Source organism: Erythrolamprus reginae, chromosome 3 (assembly GCF_031021105.1).
Source record: "Erythrolamprus reginae isolate rEryReg1 chromosome 3, rEryReg1.hap1, whole genome shotgun sequence".
NCBI lineage: Eukaryota > Metazoa > Chordata > Lepidosauria > Squamata > Dipsadidae > Erythrolamprus > Erythrolamprus reginae.
Window position 1 is genome coordinate 246,432,372 of NC_091952.1, and position 18,812 is coordinate 246,451,183.

Sequence of the window (18,812 nt, forward strand, 5' to 3'; positions counted from 1 at the left end):
CTGGTTTCTAGGCTAGTATCTTAACCACTACACCAAACTAGCAATGAATGCCCCTGAATTATCATAATAAATGTTTTGGGTATTGAAAGTATTTCTTTAAGTCTTTCTTTACAGGATATATAGTGATACCTTGTCTTACAAACTTAATTGGTTCCGGGACGAGGTTCTTAAGGTGAAAAGTTTGTAAGATGAAACAATGTTTCCCATAGGAATCAATGGAAAAGCAATTAATGCGTGCAAGCCCAAAATTCACCCCTTTTGCCAGCCAAAGCGCCTGTTTTTGCACTGCTGGGATTTCCCTGAGGCTCCCCTCCATGGGAAACCCCACCTCCAGACTTCTGTGTTTTTGCGATGCTGCGATTTCACTGAGCCTCCCCTCGCTGGGAAACCCCACCTCTGGACTTCCGTTGCCAGCGAAGTGCCCATTTTTGCGCTGCTGGGATTCCCCTGCTGGGATTCCCCTGCAGCATCACAAAAACACGGAAGTCTGGAGGTGGGGTTTCCCATGGAGGGGAGCCTCGGGGGAATCCCAGCAGCGCAAAAATGGGTGCTTCGGTGGCAACGGAAGTCCGGAGGCAGGGCATCCCAAATGGTGGCGGTGGGTTTGTAAGGTGAAAATAGTTTGTAAGAAGAGGCAAAAAAATCTTAAACCCCAGGTTTGTATCTCGAAAAGTTTGTATGACGAGGGGTTTGTAAGGCGAGGTATCACTGTATTACCAAGATCATACGGTCATGCAAATACAATTGTCTTTTACATATATCAAAAGTATACCTCCTCCTTCTCCTCCTTCTCTTCCTCTCTGGAAATTGGTATTCCTGTTGCTTTCCATTTGTGCAGTAACTATTCAGAAGAAAAGATTATCAATACAGGAATGTTGACTTGGTCAAAGAACGACACCTTTCAATTCTGCTTATCCCAAATAACCTTTTAAATGAATTGGTGTTATAAATAATTCAACAATGACAATGATAATCATAATCATAATAACGACAACAACAACTGTAGACTATGTGCTCAGCTGCTGCAAGAAAACCACACAGGCTAATTACAAATTATGGCACAACTCTGTTGCACAAATGATCCATTGGAACTTATGCAAAACCTATAACATCCATTCTACTACAAACTGGTGGGAACACAAGCCCGAAAAAGTCATTGAAAATCAGTAGGCCAAGATCTTATGAGATTTTCACATACAAACAGATAAGTTACTGGCACATAATACACCAGACATTTGAGAAAAACAAGGTGACTATCATCGACATTGCAATACCAGGAGATAGCAAGATAGATGAAAAGGAACATGAAAAAAAATCACAAAATACCAGGACTTAAAAATAGAAATTCAATGATTATGGTCCAGACCAGCAGTGATAATACCACTGGTAATTGGAACACTAGGTGCTGTCCCCAAAGCACTGGAATTACATTTAAAACAGCTTAAAATCAACAAAATCACCATCAATCAAATGCAGAAGATCGCACTGTTCAGTTCCGCACATATACTTTGAAAATATATTACAACATCTTAGGCCCCTAGGTAGGGCTTGACTAATAATTAATGCCAAGTCTGGCAAAGCAAGTGGCTGCTGGGATACAATTGATGATGATGATGATGATGATGATGATGATGATGACGACAACAACAACAACAACAACAACAACAATAATAATAATAATAATAATTTGGAACACATTTTAAAATGTTCAGTTGGGTATCATGTTTAATGAATAAAAGAGATTATTATTGTTATTGTTATCATCATCATCATCATCATCATCATCATCATCACAAAAACCAGTAATACATAGCAAATGAGTTTGATATGCTGGATTTCGTATCACAATATCACAAGTCATGCCCCCATCACCTTGAGGCTCAACTACTGTAATGCTCTCTACCTTGAGGCTTGACTACTGTAATGCCTTTGAAAAGTGTTCGGAAACTTCAGATTGTGCAGAATGCAGCTGCGAGAGCAATCATGGGCTTCCCAAGGTATGCCCATGTCACACCATCACTCCGCAGTCTGCATTGGTTGCTGATCAGTTTCCGGTCACAATTAAAAGTGTTGGTTATGACCTATAAAGCCCTCCATGGCTGCATGAATCCCAGCAACCGATTAGGTCCCACAGAGTTGGCCTTCTCTGGGTCCCGCCAACTAAACAATGCCATTTGGCGGGACCCAGGGGAAGAGCCTTCTCTGTGGCGGCCCCGACCCTCTGGAACCAACTCCCCCCCAGAGATTAGAACTGCCACCACCCTCCTCGCCTTTCTGAAACTCCTTAAAACCCATCTCTGCTGTCAGGCATGGGGGAATTGAAACATCTCCCCCCGGGCCTATACAGTTTATGCATGGTATGTTTGTGTGTATGTTTGCTTTTAATAATGGGGTTTTTAATGTATCTTTTAAATTATTAGATTTGTTATATATTGTTTATTATTGCTGTGAGCCTTCCCAAGTCTGGGGAGAGGGGCGGCATACAAACAAACAAAGAAACAAACAAACAAACAAACAAAAAGTCAAACACTTCCCAAGCGTCTAGGACTGAGTGATGTATTTTTGTATGATGCATGCAGATCCAATTACAGTGGTCTTTTGCAACTAACAGATAGTGATTTCGTCAATGTTTATTGTTTTTAAATGCTGACTGAAGTCTATTGGCACAGCACCCAGTGTGCCAATTACCACTGGGACCACCTGTATTGGTTTATGCCAGAGTCATTGTAGTTTGATTTTAAGATCATGAGATCAGCTAAGATTTTCTTGTTGTTATTCATCAATTTGACTGTCACCTGGTATGGTGACATCTATAATCCACACTTTTTTCTTTTCCACAATTGTGAGGTCCGATGTATTGTGTTTCAAAACCACGTCAGTTTGAATTTGAAAGTCCCAAAGTTGTTGTTGTTGTTGTTGTTGTTGTTGTTATTATTATTATTATTATTATTATTATTATTATTATTATTATTATTTGCAGTTTCCACTGGCGTTATTGCAGGAAGCTACACATCAAGAAATTGCAGCTTCCTGCAATAACACCAGCAGAACTGCCAAAAACTGCGCTACTCGGAACATAATATATTTTAAGACGATACTTGGTTGATACTTAGGATGCTGGCAGCAACCCGTATCAACCATTAGCGCCAGTCAGTGGTATTTGTGACACTTTTTTAAAATGCTTAGTTGACAGTTTCATGTTTAATGAATAAAATAGATTAATAATGATGCTGATGATGATGATGATGATGATGATGATGATGATAATAATAATAATAATAATAATAATAATAATAATAATAATAATAATATGGGGCTACCTTTGAAAAGTGTTTGGAAACTTCAGATCGTGCAGAATGCAGCTGCGAGAGCAGTCATGGGTTTTCCCAAATATGCCCATGTTATACCAACACTCCGCAGTCTGCATTGGTTGCCGATCAGTTTCCGGTCACAATTCAAGCCCTTCATGGCACCGGACCAGACTATCTCTGGGACCGCCTTCTGCTGCGCGAATCCCAGCAACCAGTTAGGTCCCACAGAGTGGGCCTTCTCTGGGTCCCGTCAACTAAACAATGTCATTTGGCGGGACCCAGGGGAAGAGCCTTCTCTGTGGTGGCCCCAGCCCTTTGGAACCAACTCCGCCCCGGAGATTAGAATTGCCCCCACCCTCCTTGCCTTTCGTAAGCTCCTTAAAACCCACCTCTGCCATCAGGCAAGGGGGAACTGAGATATTCTTTTCCCCTAGGCCTTACAATTTACGCATGGTATGTTTGTAGGTATGTTTGGTTTTATAATAAGGGTTTTTTTTAATTGTTTAGTATTGGATTGTTACATGCTGTTTTTTGTCACTGTTGTTAGCCGCCCCGAGTCTGCGGAGAGGGGCGGCATACAAATCCAATAAATAAATAAATAATAAATAAATAATAATAATTACAATGCTGATGGACTTACATTCAGCTCCGGGAATCATTGCAGCTGAGCCAGTGATGGATTGGGGAATAACTAGGAAACAGGTAATAAAACAACCTTGTGAGATCATGTCAGGTGAATGTACCTTATTCTTAATGATATTTTAATAAAAATGTCAGCCATGATAATTATAGCTTTTGCACAAATAGAAACATCTGAGTTTCCAATATAATAAGGTAAGCCACCTCCAGAAACATTTCAAAACTTTGACCTCAGTACTGTCTCTGCCTGAATTGTCACCAACTATAATCCCTTTTTTTTTTTTTTAAAGGTTTTTCTCCTGGCAACAAGCTATTTTTGCTCTCATGCTAGATGAAAAGCTATGTGCTGTCTGAAATTTTACAGCACGTTTCTACTCAACTTACTCCATCTCTGTCTAGCATGTGTATCGGCAGCCCAAAAAGAACTGAATAAAAATTGTTTGAGGGAATAAAGGATGTGATTGACCCCCTCAGAGAGGGTCCGCAACTTGGGCATCCTCCTCGATCCACAGCTCACATTAGAGAAACATCTTTCAGCTGTGGCGAGGAGGGCGTTTGCCCAGGTTCGCCTGGTGCACCAGTTGCAGCCCTACCTGGACCGGGACTCACTGCTCACAGTCATCATGACCTCATCATCTCGAGGTTCGACTACTGTAATGCTCTCTACATGGGGCTACCTTTGAAAAGTGTTCGGAAACTTCAGATCGTGCAGAATGCAGCTGCGAGAACAATCATGGGCTTCCCCAAATATACCCATGTCACACCAATACTCCGCAGTCTGCATTGGTTGCCGATCAGTTTCTGGTCACAATTCAAAGTGTTGGTTATGACCTATAAAGCCCTTCATGGCACCGGGCCAGATTATCTCAGGGACCGCCTTCTGCCGCACGAATCCCAGCGACCAGTTAGGTCCCACAGAGTGGGCCTTCTCCGGGTCCCGTCAACTAAACAATGTCGCTTGGCGGGACCCAGGGGAAGAGCCTTCTCTGTGGCGGCCCCGGCCCTCTGGAACCAACTCCCCCCAGAGATTAGAATTGCCCCCACCCTCCTTGCCTTTCGTAAGCTCCTCAAAACCAACCTCTGCCATCAGGCATGGGGGAACTAAGATATTCTTTTCCCCCTAGGCTTCTACAATTTATGCATGTTAGGTTTGTATGTATGATCGGTTTTATAACAAGGGTTTTTAGCTGTTTCAGTATTGGATTTTTACATTCTGTTTTTATCACTGTTGTTAGCCGCCCCAAGTCCACGGAGAGGGGCGGCATACAAATCCAATAAAATAAATAAATAAATAAATAGATAGATAGATAGATAGATAGATAGATAGATAGATAGATAGATAGTTCTGAAACTTCATGTGATGTGTCAGTCCAAAAAAGCAATTGTCTTCCTAGTTTGTAACATGTTATTATTATTTATTAGATTATTATTATTATTATTATTATTATTATTATTATTAATTTATTTATTTATGTATTAGATTTGTATGCCACCTCTCTCCGTAGACTCGGGATGTTCCATCATCATTTGCTGTCATAACAAATGCCAACTTTACTTCGTCAATCCCTTTCATGCCTTAGACAGTACTAGAACTCACAGTTTCCTAAGGCTTTGGCTAAAGTCATTCAGCTGGCTTTCATGCCTAAAGTGGGACTAGAACTCACAGCCTCCTGGTGATTGCCCCAAGGCCACCCAGCTGGCTTTCATGCTTAAAGTGGGACTAGAACTTGCAGTCTCCTGGTGACTGGCCCAAAGTTGCCCACCGGCTTTCATGCTTAAGGTTGCCTAGAATTCACAGTCTCCTGTTTCTATGTCAGCACCTTCACCACTTCCCTAAACTGGATCACAAGATACCCCTGTGGCTTCATGTCACTTTGTGATCCAATTTTTTTTCACATGGATTATGAATAACCCATATGCCGTATTCCACACACTACAGCTATGCAGATGACTTCTCTACACATTTATTTGTTTCTGTAAAATATTCAAAGGAGTTGACAATCAGGTTAGGGTAAGAAAAGCAATCAAGCAACTTTACAATAATCCGTGAAAACTGTTGCCATTAAATTGGATAAGGAATGATAAAGAAATATAATATATTAAAAGCTATCTACCATTAATGGATAATCCCTTGTTTCTTGCAAAATGAAAAACTTCATATTGTTGTGGTTAGCTCTGACCCGGCTCCTGCCCCAAGGACTGTGGATGTGTGAGAGACATCCACATGCCGCAGGCCTGTTTTGCTCCTGGTGGAATCTGATGATGAAGGCTCCTCTGACCAAGAAGACATGAGTGACAGGGAGGAGGAGAGTGTGGCAGACAGCTCAGAAGGAGATCAATTATCTAGCTCCTGCTTGGATTTGGAACAAGAGTTAATGATACAGCCATGCATGCAGTGAGCAATGCATAGGCAGCAACAACTGAGAGATTATTATCAAAGAAAATGAGGCCACCTGTGGTTGGGTGGGGCTGTGGTAATTAGTGAGGCTGCTATAAATAGCAGCCTGTGGGTTTGGCCATTGTAGAGGATTATCTGATCGTTGTGTTTCATGACTGCTTTACTGACTTTGACTTTTTGTGTGCTGATTTTTCCCTGCTTTGAAACTAAACCAGAGCAAAGTGTGTTTCATTTTGTGAAAGAAGGAGTGTGAATTGCCTCACAGCTGCAAGTTAAGTATCACAGAACTGATAAGGGACTTGTACAAATTACCAGTTTGTTTGGCGAGGAGTACTCTTTGCTATACAAAAAGAGTGCTTAGTTTATTTGAATTTTCGGTATAAAGAACATTGTTTTGAATTTTCAAACGTGTGTGTCTCTGAAATTTGTATCTGTGAATTTTCGGGAGGATTTTACCAGAGAGCTCGACAGAACACATATTGGTCCCTGTTAGATTTTGTTCTGTTCTTTTAAACTAATTTTGAGTCAGGATCATCTCATTTAGATTAGGATTTTACATCTGTTCACAAAATGTTATCTATCATGCCCAGATTGACAGCCATTTGTAATAAACCTAATCAACATTTATTCCACCTCTTCATCCTGAACTTTGATTTTAGAAGCTTCCTTGCATCTACAAAAGAGGTTTTTTTTAAAGGAACAATATAAAAATCTATGTACATTTCCTTCCTTGATAATATTTTGGCCCCTTTTTGTTTCCTGGCTGAACAATCTCTTAGCTTGGGAAAAAAGAGAAAAATTCTCTTTCTCATTCTCAAGAGAGAAATATGAAAGAAGAAGAGGAGAAGGACAGGCACCAACCATCTACCAAAGTCCTGTCTGTTAACTGAATTTCTTCGGTCCTCAGGTGTTGAAGCGCTGTGGAAAAAAATTAAAAGAGTGGTATTTGTTATGTTTGGGGTTTTGTTTGATTTTTTTTTCTTCAGCCAAGAATTAATACTGCTCTGCTAAAACTGACTTGGCAAAGAGACACTTTAGTCTTTCCTTTAAAAACAAAACAAAAAGAACAGGCCTTCAAAATCCTTAACTGTGCCTGCTATTCTCTAAAAGCATCTAAGGGTTGCAAATTTATGGACTGACAATAAAGTATATTGCAGGAAAGTTATCAATGCAATGTCACCTGATGGGATCTGTTCTGGTATAAGCTCAACTTTCCCCAGTCAGATAACTCAGCACAATGAAATATCCCAGATCATTTTATTACAGGAATTCTCACAATAACTCACAGACCCTCTGGAATGTTCTCTCCAATTACCCCTCATCCCGAGTCAGAGCCAATAGGAATACACAAATGTGGTCACATGTAGAACTACATTACCCAGGGTGCCATTTCACTACATTTCCCCTGATGAAATATCTTAAAGAGACATGCCTAAATACAGTCCAACTATCTCTGTCTCTGGGGACAGCACAGGATCCAAAAAGAATGCTTTTTTCCATCGTGGTGGCCACCTACTCTTTTGAAAGAAACTGAAAACTAGTCTCTAGGCCCACAGAGACAGGTTTCAAGAGTTTTCAGAATCCGAATAAAGCTGGAAGGGACCTTGGAGATCCAGCCACATAATGATGGTCCCCAACTGGACCATTGCTTTGTTTTGGTGGTTTTTAATCAGATTTTAAATTTGTTCCAAGCTATCTAGTGCCATTTTGAATCAAGTAGGGCTACAAATTGGAAGGGAAAAAACAACAACAAATCGATTTAATAAAGTAATGTTCTGTAGGTGTGAAGCATACCTGAAACAGGAACTGTGGTGTGAACGTTCACACTAGATGTTTCTGGAAAGAGAGTGAACAGGTGCCTAGTATTATAAATGCATCAAATCATCATCATCATTGTCATCTTCATTTCAGGACACCATAATCAGGTGAGTGTGCAGCATTGACTCTCCGGCACGTGCATGCATCCGTCTGAGTGAGATTTTGATTCTGTACATGCTCAGGAAGCAAAGTCTTGTGAGGGGTTGTCCGCACGAGAGAAATTTTGATGATTTTTTTTTTGCTTTGGCGCATGCGCAGAAGCAAAATATTGCCGAAATCTGCAGAAGCAAAATCTCACCCCGATTCCCGAGAGGTCAGTAAGGTCAGTAAGGGGCGTGATAAGTGCACCAGCGTGCCTACCGTCCTTGTACTAAGCGGTGTGCCACAAGGGTCTGTTCTGGGTTCTATTCTTTTTAATATGTTTGTGAGTGACATAGGGGAAGGTTTGGTAGGGAAGGTTTGCCTATTTGCCGATGACTCTAAAGTGTGCAATAGGGTTGATATTCCTGGAGGCGTCTGTAATATGGTAAATGATTTAGCTTTACTAGATAAATGGTCAAAGCAATGGAAACTGCAGTTTAATGTTTCCAAATGTAAAATAATGCACTTGGGGAAAAGGAATCCTCAATCTGAGTATTGTATTGGCAGTTCTGTGTTAGCAAAAACTTCAGAAGAAAAGGATTTAGGGGTAGTGATTTCTGACAGTCTCAAAATGGGTGAACAGTGCAGTCAGGCAGTAGGGAAAGCAAGTAGGATGCTTGGCTGCATAGCTAGAGGTATAACAAGCAGGAAGAGGGAGATTATGATCCCGCTATATAGAGTGCTGGTGAGACCACATTTGGAATACTGTGTTCAGTTCTGGAGACCTCACCTACAAAAAAGATATTGACAAAATTGAACGGGTCCAAAGACGGGCTACAAGAATGGTGGAAGGTCTTAAGCATAAAACGTATCAGGAAAGACTTAATGAACTAAATCTGTATAGTCTGGAGGACAGAAAGAAAAGGGGGGACATGATCGAAACATTTAAATATGTTAAAGGGTTAAATAAGGTCCAGGAGGGAAGTGTTTATAATAGGAAAGTGAACACAAGAACAAGGGGACACAATCTGAAGTTAGTTGGGAGAAAGATCAAAAGCAACATGAGAAAATATTATTTTACTGAAAGAGTAGTAGATGCTTGGAACAAACTTCCAGCAGACGTGGTAGATAAATCTACAGTAACTGAATTTAAACATGCCTGGGATAAACATATATCCATCCTAAGATAAAATACAGAAAATAGTATAAGGGCGGACTAGATGGACCATGAGGTCTTTTTCTGCCGTCAGACTTCTATGTTTCTATGTTTCTATGTTTCACTCTTATTAGTACCCATCTCTTGTATATACTCTATTTCCCCCAAAATAAGACAGCATGTTATATTAATTTTTGCTCCCAAAGAGGTCTACATCTTATTTTCAGGGGATGTCTTATTTTATTTTTTTTCAATTAAGAAAAAATGCAGCTTAGAGGGAACAGTGTTGCCGATATGTATTTTATACCGTATGCACCTTTCTGATCAGTTCCAAGAATTGACATGTCAATTCTTGATCCGAAAGACAGAGCAGACCCCCTACCATATTTAAAACTACGGTATATGGTAGGGTGCGAACCTGCTGCACCAAAAACGCAACCAGCCGCATTTTTTTTTATTATTTATGTATTTTGTCCAATACACAATGAGGGTTTTAGTGGGTATATATCTATATACAAATAGTAAAATATATGATGAAGGTTATAGAGGAGATACTCAGAGTAAAATATATCTAAGAAATAATAGAAAAGGAGGTATAGTAATTGAACATATCAATGAAAGAATAGAAGAAGAGATATAGGAATAGAAGAAAGGTATAAGAGATATAGGAGAGCAATAGGACAGGGGACGTAAGGCACTCTAGTGCACTTGTACTTGCCCCTTACTGACCTCTTAGGAATCTGGATAGGTCAACCGTAGATAATCTAAGGGTAAAGTGTTGGGGGTTTGGGGATGACACTACGGAGTCCGGTAATGAGTTCCACGCTTCGACAACTCGGTTACTGAAGTCATATTTTTTACAGTCAAGTTTGGAGCGATTAATATTAAGTTTAAATCTGTTGTGTGCTCTTGTGTTGTTGTGGTTGAAGCTGAAGTAGTTGCCGACAGGCAGGACGTTGCAGCATATGATCTTCTGGGCAATATTTAGATCTTGATTAAGGCGTCTTAGTTCTAAACTTTCTAGGCCCAGGATTGAAAGTCTAGTCTTGTAGGGTATTCTATTTCGAGTGGAGGAGTGAAGGGCTCTTCTGGTGAAGTATCTTTGGACATGTTGGATGTGTTTTAAATCTGATTGATGCAGCATTTTGGGATGCAATTTATAGATAGCAGTGTTATATATGTTTTGTTTGGGAATGCTGCAAAATGAAACGTCTCCTATGTCTTACTTTCGGGGGATGCCGTATATATGGCAATTCTACGAAACCTCTCCTATGTCTTATTTTTTGGGGTGACTTATTTTCTGGGAAACAGGGAAAACAGCATTATATCTAGGTGCACAATCAATATGTAGTGGACAAAATAAATAAAATAATAATAATAATAATTCTCCAGTCAGCGTGGCTGGGGAATTCTGGGAATTGAAATCCACATGTCTTAAACTTGCAAAGATTGGCAAACTCTGCCTCAGGTTTTAACTCTTGCATGAGATAAAAATCAGGTGACATTAATTTGCTTCAAAATGTGGCACTTTCGAAGGAATAAGATGAATTTACTCAACAAGGAAAGGAAGGATTTGAATGGGAATGAAAAATTGAGATACAGTGGTACCTCTACGTATGAACTTAATTCATTCCATGACTGGGTTCTTAAGTAGAAAAGAAGCAGCAGCAATTTTTCCCATAGGAATCAATGTAAAAGCAAATAATGTGGAGATTCCTAGAAAGGTCCCATGGAGGCTTCTCCCTGCCTTTTCCAGCCCTGTTTCCTCCCAGGAGATTCCTAAGGAGGCCCCATGGAGGCTTCTCCCTGCCTTTTCCGGCCCTGTTTCTTCCCAGGAGATTCCTAGAGAGGCCTCACAGAGGCTTCTCCCTGCCTTTTCCGGCCCTGTTTCCTCCCAGGAGATTCCTAAGGAGGCCCCACTGAGGCTTCTCCCTGCCTTTTCCAGCCCTGTTTCCTCCCAGGAGATTCCTAAGGAGGCCCCAAGGAGGCTTCTCCCTGCCTTTTCCGGTTACAGTTTCAGAGGCTCAAGTTGGTAAGTGGCAAATGGCTCTTGAGAAGAGGCAAAAAAATCTTATCTAGAAAAGTTCATAAGTATAGGTATTCCTAGGTAGAGGTACCCCTGTATTTCCCCCAATTTTCTCACCTGTCGCCAGAGAGGAGCAGAGGGAAGCATCAAAATCATTCCAGGAAGAATTAACGGGAGAATGCAAGAAACATTCAATAGCTTCTTTGTCACAGTTGCAGAGCAAATGCTCACAAGAATCCTCAGACTCTGGGGAGAAAAGGAAAAAAAACGGTATTTAAAAACAGAGAGAGAGCAAAAAACCCAAAGTTGGATTGAGATGATAATCTGCTGACTCTCTGTAATTTTTTGACCCAGAGAGAGATACATTGCATATTCTAAGCCCAGACACAATTTATCACCGCTGGAAGAAAGTAGAATTGAGTTCATTTCACAGCAAGAAATCATTTGAACACCATAGAAAATTCATCTATTTTTGCAAAATGCATCCCTCTCCCCCCCTCCAAGATTTGAACTATTGGGAACAATGTTCACTCTAGAATGGCACTAATAAAATTCAGCGGCTTCTCTGAAAATATAATCTGCCATGTGGGTTAAATGACTGGAGTAAGCATAATGGGATAATAGAGTTGGAAGGCACCATGGAGGTCTTCTACTCCGGCCCCCTATACCAGTGATAGCGAACCTTTTTTTGTTTGCATGCCAAAAGTGTGTGTGTGTGTGTGTGTGTGTGTGTGTGTGTGCAAGATGATGCATACATGCTCACACCCATTCCCTCCCCTCCTCCCTTCCCCACGCATATGCTGCACCTGTACATGCACCAAATCACCTACTAAAAGATATTGACAAAATTGAACGGGTCGAAAGACGGGCTACAAGAATGGTGGAAGGTCTTAAGCATAAAACGTATCAGGAAAGACTTCATGAACTCAATCTGTATAGTCTGGAGGACAGAAGGAAAAGGGGGACATAATCGAAACATTTAAATATGTTAAAGGGTTAAATAAGGTTCAGGAGGGAAGTGTTTTTAATAGGAAAGTGAACACAAGAACAAGGGGACACAACCTGAAGTTAGTTGGGGGAAAGATCAAAAGCAACGTGAGAAACTATTATTTTACTGAAAGAGTAGTAGATCCTTGGAACAAACTTCCAGCAGACGTGGTTGGTAAATCCACAGTAACTGAATTTAAACATGCCTGGGATAAACATATATCCATTATAAGATAAAATACAGGAAATAGTGTAAGGGCAGACTAGATGGACCATGAGGTCTTTTTCTGCCGTCAGTCTTCTATGTTTCTATCTATCTATGTTTCTAAATCCCCTCCATTCACAGTGAAGCCTGGGATGGTGAAAAAACAGCCAAACCGGAAGTATAGAAAAAATGGACTTCCGGTTTGCCTGTTGTGCTGTTTTTCACACACTGGGGCTTGAGGAAGCTTCCCTGAAGCCCCGGGAGTACAAAAAACAGTACAGTGGGTGAAGTTGAAGTTTCTGAACTTCCAATTTGCCCGTTGGGTGGTTTTTTTGCACTCCGGGGCTTTTTTCATTGCTGTTGTAACTTGGTAGGATATTTAACAGAGTTGGAAGGGACCTTGCAAGTCATCTAATCCAACCCCCCTGCCCAAGCAGGAGTCCTTGCATCGGCCTCTACCTAGGATTCTGATTGTGAGGCAAGAGCTCCACCTCTAGGCCACAGCAGCTGGGAAACGGTCTATAAATGAATGTTTGTAAATCAAGGGTTACCTGAACTTCTTTTACAGCACACAGCACACAATCATGCCCTCATCACCTCGAGGCTCGACTACTGTAATGCTCTTTACATGGGGCTACCATTGAAAAGTGTTCGGAAACTTCAGATCGTGCAGAATGCAGCTGCGAGAGCTATCATGGGCTTCCCCAAATATGCCCATGTTACACCAACACTCCGCAGCCTGCATTGGTTGCCGATCAGTTTCCGGTCACAATTCAAAGTGTTGGTTATGACCTATAAAGCCCTTCATGGCACCGGACCAGATTACCTCAGGGACCGCCTTCTGCCGCACGAATCCCAGCGACCAGTTAGGTCCCACAGAGTGGGCCTTCTCCGGGTCCCGTCAACTAAACAATGTCGCTTGGCGGGACCCAGGGGAAGAGCCTTCTCTGTGGCGGCCCCAGCCCTCTGGAACCAACTCCCCCCAGAGATTAGAATTGCCCCCACCCTCCTTGCCTTTCGTAAACTACTTAAAACCCACCTCTGCCACCAGGCATGGGGGAATTAAGATTTCTTCTCCCCCTAGGCCGTTACAATGGTATGCATGGTATGTTTGTATGTGTGTTTGATTGTCTATATTAAGGGGTTTTAATTTGCTTTTAGTATTGGATTATTATTGTATATTGTCTATGATTGCTGTTAGCCGCCCCGAGTTTTCGGAGAGGGGCGGCATATAAATCCAATAAATAATAATAATAATAATAATAATAATAATAATAATAATAATAATAATAATAATGATGGAATGTGAGTCTGGGTAATTTCTGAACCACTTGATACAGCTAGTCCTTGACATACGACCACAACTGAACTTGACATTTCTGTTCCTACGTGAGATTTCTGTTTTAAGTGATCTTTGTTGCATTTTGCAATCTTTCTGGTCCCAGTTGTTAAGTGAATTACAGCAGCTGTTACATTAATAACACAATTGTTCTGTGAATCTGACTTCCCCATGGACTTCGCTTGATGGAAGGAAGCAAAAGGATATCATAAAATGTTGATCATATGACCACAGAGACCTTTCACACTTATAAGTGTGAAAAAAATAGTCATAAGTCGCTTTTTTCAGAATGTTGAACAGTCACTATAAATGAACTTAGTTTAGAACTAAGATGCCTTAAACAAGATCTAAGTATTGCCCACAAGATCATATGCTGCAACGTCCTGCCTATAAGCGACTACTTCAGCTTCAACCACAACAACACAAGAGCACACAACAGATTTAAACTTAATATTAACCGCTCCAAACTTGACTGTAAAAAAATATGACTTCAGTAACCAAGTTGTCGAAGCGTGGAACTCATTACCGGACTCCATAGTGTCATCCCCAAACCCCCAACACTTTACCCTTAGATTATCTACGGTTGACCTATCCAGATTCCTAAGAGGTCAGTAAGGGGCGAGTACAAGTGCACTAGAGTGCCTTCCATCTCCTGTCCTATTACTCTCCTATATCTCCTATACCTTTCTTCTATTCATATATCTCTTCTTCTATTCTTTCATTGATATGTTCTATTACTATACCTTCTTTTCTATTCTTTCTTAGATATATTTTACTATGAGTATCTCCTCTATAACCTTCATCATGTATTTTACTATGTGTATATAGTAACCCTCATTGTGTATTGGACAAAATAAATAAATAAAATAAATAAATAAAATATGCCCTCTGAAATAATGGTAATTAATAAAGTACTGGAATGCGCAGAAATGAGTAAACTCACTCTAGAATTGTGAAATGAGATATGGGAGAAACTGTACATATGGATTGAAAAAAAGAAAAAAGTTAAAAAACCACGAACATTAAAACTGATGAGAAATATATGTATTTACATATATGCAAATTGTATATTTACATTAAAAACTATCAAGAATATTACACTGATGTTCAGGAAGCGAATATTAGTGAAATATCCATAATAATGTTACATGCTTTTTTTTAGGCTACTTATATTATTTGCACTATAATGTATTGCTTCTTTTCCTTGTCTTTTTTTTTTATAGGTGTTTATCTTATTGTTTTCTTTGTCTTTATGTTTGTTTGTAAAACTTCTGAAAATTCAAAATATATATTTTTTAAATTGAACCGTTCTAATCTTAGGACTGCCTGTACAAGTCAGGAGAGGCCTTATTTCACTCAAAACAGAAAATAGCAGAGTAAAAGCGGGACCCAGGGGAAGAGCCTTCTCTGTGGTGGCCCCGACCCTCTGGAACCAGCTCCCCCCTGAGATCAGAATTGCCCCCACCCTCCTCGTCTTTCGTAAGCTCCTTAAAACCCACCTCTGTCATCAGGCATGGGGGAATTAAGATACTCCTTTCCCCCCAGGCCTATACAATTTATGCATGGTATGTTTGTATGTATGTTTGGTTTTTAATAAGGGTTTTTAGTTATTTTAAATATTAGATTTGTCATATGCTGTTTTTATTGTTGTTGTTAGCCGCCCCGAGTCTACGGAGAGGGGCAGCATACAAATCTACTAAATGAATGAATGAATGAATGAATGAATGAATTTATGAATGAATGAATGAATGAATGAATGAATGAATGAATGAATGAATGAATGGTTGTTCCGTATTGCTTTCCTACTCATGCCTCACCACAACTGATGTTTTTCGTTAGACAGCTGACGTTCATGGTGATTTTGGTAGGATCCCAGGTGCATTCTTCTTCCGTCGCCTCTTCGTAGCATTTCCGATGCTGAAAACAGCAGCTGATTTCAAAAAGAGAAGAAGAAATCAAAGCATAATTAGAAGAGACAGTTTGTGAACCTATCGCTGCTTCAAGGCTTGGTCTCGGCTGACTCCACTGCTTCACCTTCAAGGGTTTCTGAAGAGCCACAAAGCTAAAAAAAATGGAAAGACTTATCAATGTCTTGGAATACTGTGTTCAGTTCTGGAGACCTCACCTACAAAAAGATATTGATCAAATTGAACGGGTCCAAAGATGGGCTACAAGAATGGTGGAAGGTCTTAAGCATAAAACTTATCAGGAAAGATTTCATGAACTCAATCTGTATAGTCTGGAGGACAGAAGGAAAAGGGGGGACATGATCGAAACATTTAAATATGTTAAAGGGTTCAATAAGGTTCAGGAGGGAAGTGTTTTCAATAGGAAAGTGAACACAAGAACAATGGGGCACAATCTGAGGTTAGTTGGGGGAAAGATTAGAAGTAATGTGAGAAAATATTATTTTACTGAAAGAGTAGTAGATCCTTGGAACAAACTTCCAGCAGATGTGGTTGGTAAATCCACAGTAAGTGAATTTAAACATGCCTGGGATAAACATATATCCATCCTAAGATAAAATACAAGAAATAGTATAAGGACAGACTTAATGGACTGTGAGGTCTTTTTCTGCGGTCAATCTTCTATGTCTTTATGTTTCTAATGTCAAGCTACCCTGGCCTGACCATTTTCTTGTTGCTTCAGTGCTGACAAAACCTGGAGCTGAGGAGAAGGGAGGGGACTATTAGAAATAGTTGGGGTGTTGTAGCCAAAATAAAATTCTTTCCCCTGGAAACCAAGGACATTCTGCTTGGAAGGAGGAAACTGAGGTCATCTAACAACTGGACATTGTGCTGATTGGGTCTTGTGACCAGTGACTTTGGGAAAATAACAAAAAGTATTACTTGGGCCTTCTTGTGGATGTTCTACATGGGGCTACCCTTGAAAAGCATTTGGAGACTTCGATTGGTCTAAAATGAACTACTCAAAACATGCTTCCCTCCTCTTTCAAACTCTTTTGAAGACAACTAAGTTCACAAAGTTCACAACGCAAAAAGGATGTGGAGACTAGAAAGAGTGCAGAGAAGAGCAACAAAGATGATTAGGGGACTAGAGGCTAAAAGTCACGAAGAACGGTTGCAGGAACTGGGCATGGCTAGTTTAATGAAAAGAAGGACCATGCGTGACATGATAGCAATGTTCCAATATCTCAGGGGTTGCCACAAAGAAGAAGGAGTCAATCTATTCTCCAAAGCACCTGAGGGTAGAACAAGAAGCAATGGGTGGAAACTAATCAAGGAGAGAAGAAACTTAGAACTAAGGAGAAATTTCTTGACAAGTTAGAACAATTTGCCTCCAGAAGTTGTGAATGCTCCAACACTGCAAGTTTTTAAGATGTTGGATAATCATTTGTTTGAAATAATGTAGGGTTTCCTGCCTAAGCAGGGGGTTAGACTACTAGATCTCCAAGGCCCCTTCCAACTCTGTTATTCTATTCTATTCTGTTCTGTTCATGGGGGAATTGAGATATCTCCCCAGGCTTATATAGTTTTATGTATGGTATGCTTGTATGGTTTTAAATGACCGGTTTTTAGATGGTTTTTAGATATTAGATTTGTTACATTGTCACATTGTTATTATTATTGTTGTGAGCCACCCCGAGCCTGCGGAGAGGGGCGGCATGCAAATCTAATATATTATTATTATTATTATTATTATTATTATTATTATTATTATTATTATTATGTCAATACAACACAGCAAACGAGATCACTATGCTGGATTTCGTATTTCATCACCAGTCAGGCGCTTCCCAAGCACCTAGGACTGCATGTTGTAGCAGCGAATTATGTTTGCCGATCCCAGTAAAGCGGCCTTTTGCAATTGACAGATGGAGATTTTGTCAATTCCGATGGTTTTCAAATGTCTGCTGAGATCCTTTGGTACTGCGCCCAGCGTGCCAAGTACCACTGGGACCACTTTGACTGGTTTATGCCAGAGTCGTTGCAGCTCGATTTTTAGATCTTCGTATTTCACTAATTTCTCTAGCTGCTTCTCCTCAATTCTGCTGTCTGTTGTTGTTGTTGTTGTTGTTGTTGTTGTTGTTGTTATTGTTGTTGTTGTTGTTGTTATTATTATTATTATTATTATTATTATTATTATTACTACTCTCCTCTCCTCCACTCCACTCTACTCTATTCTGTTCACATTCTGGACAGAGAGGACCATTGGTTTGAAAGAGGAGTCAGACAGGCCATCTATGTTAACACTGAACAACCCTCTCTCAACAAAGAGTGAAGGATACAACACCACCTATTTGTTAACAACACGTTCCTTTCACCATTCCCAAGAAGGTTGCATACCCACCTGCAATCTAAGTTGGGTGATTTTGAGGATAAGAGGCCTCAACAACTCTTCGAGAGCTAATGACTGGCCTTCAAAAGTGCTAACAATCACATGACTGCAAAGAATATAAATCCTTCCATTCCTCACCAATTCATCAAAACTGAAGAAGCTTCTTGGATGAGAAGTGAAACATTTTCTTTTTATTCCTTTTTTATTTTTTATTTTAATTTAAAATGAAACAGACATATAAAAAGGCACAAACATAAAAGAAATTACACATATCCGGAATGGTTTACATGCTGATTTTCGTCAGAAGCACATGCAGAGTTGTAAATGTTTTTACATCAAATTGAAACTGCTTTAGTCTATGTTCACTGTAAATACTGTACATTTTATGAATGAAAATATATATAAAAGAGAAAAATTTAAGGGAAGGAGAACTTGAAAGAGAATAGAAAAAGAAAAAAGACTTCAAAAACGCAATAAAATCTAGTTTCCAATTTTTAAAAAAAGGACATAAACATGTTGATTATTAATCTTTTAAACCTTGCATTCTATTTCA

General features: G+C 40.0%; 1 protein-coding gene across 1 annotated transcript in view; it reads right to left on the minus strand.

The window, feature by feature from the left end:
• The window catches only part of OC90 (otoconin 90), an 84,078-nt gene that overhangs the window by 14,933 nt on the left and 50,333 nt on the right, over positions 1-18,812 (minus strand). The window contains exons 8-9 of the mRNA XM_070748650.1: positions 15,778-15,890; positions 11,547-11,675 (exon numbers count right to left, since the gene is read on the minus strand). Of these exons, the coding sequence (XP_070604751.1) occupies positions 11,547-11,675; positions 15,778-15,890 (242 nt within the window). The remainder of the gene's footprint in view (positions 1-11,546; positions 11,676-15,777; positions 15,891-18,812) is intronic.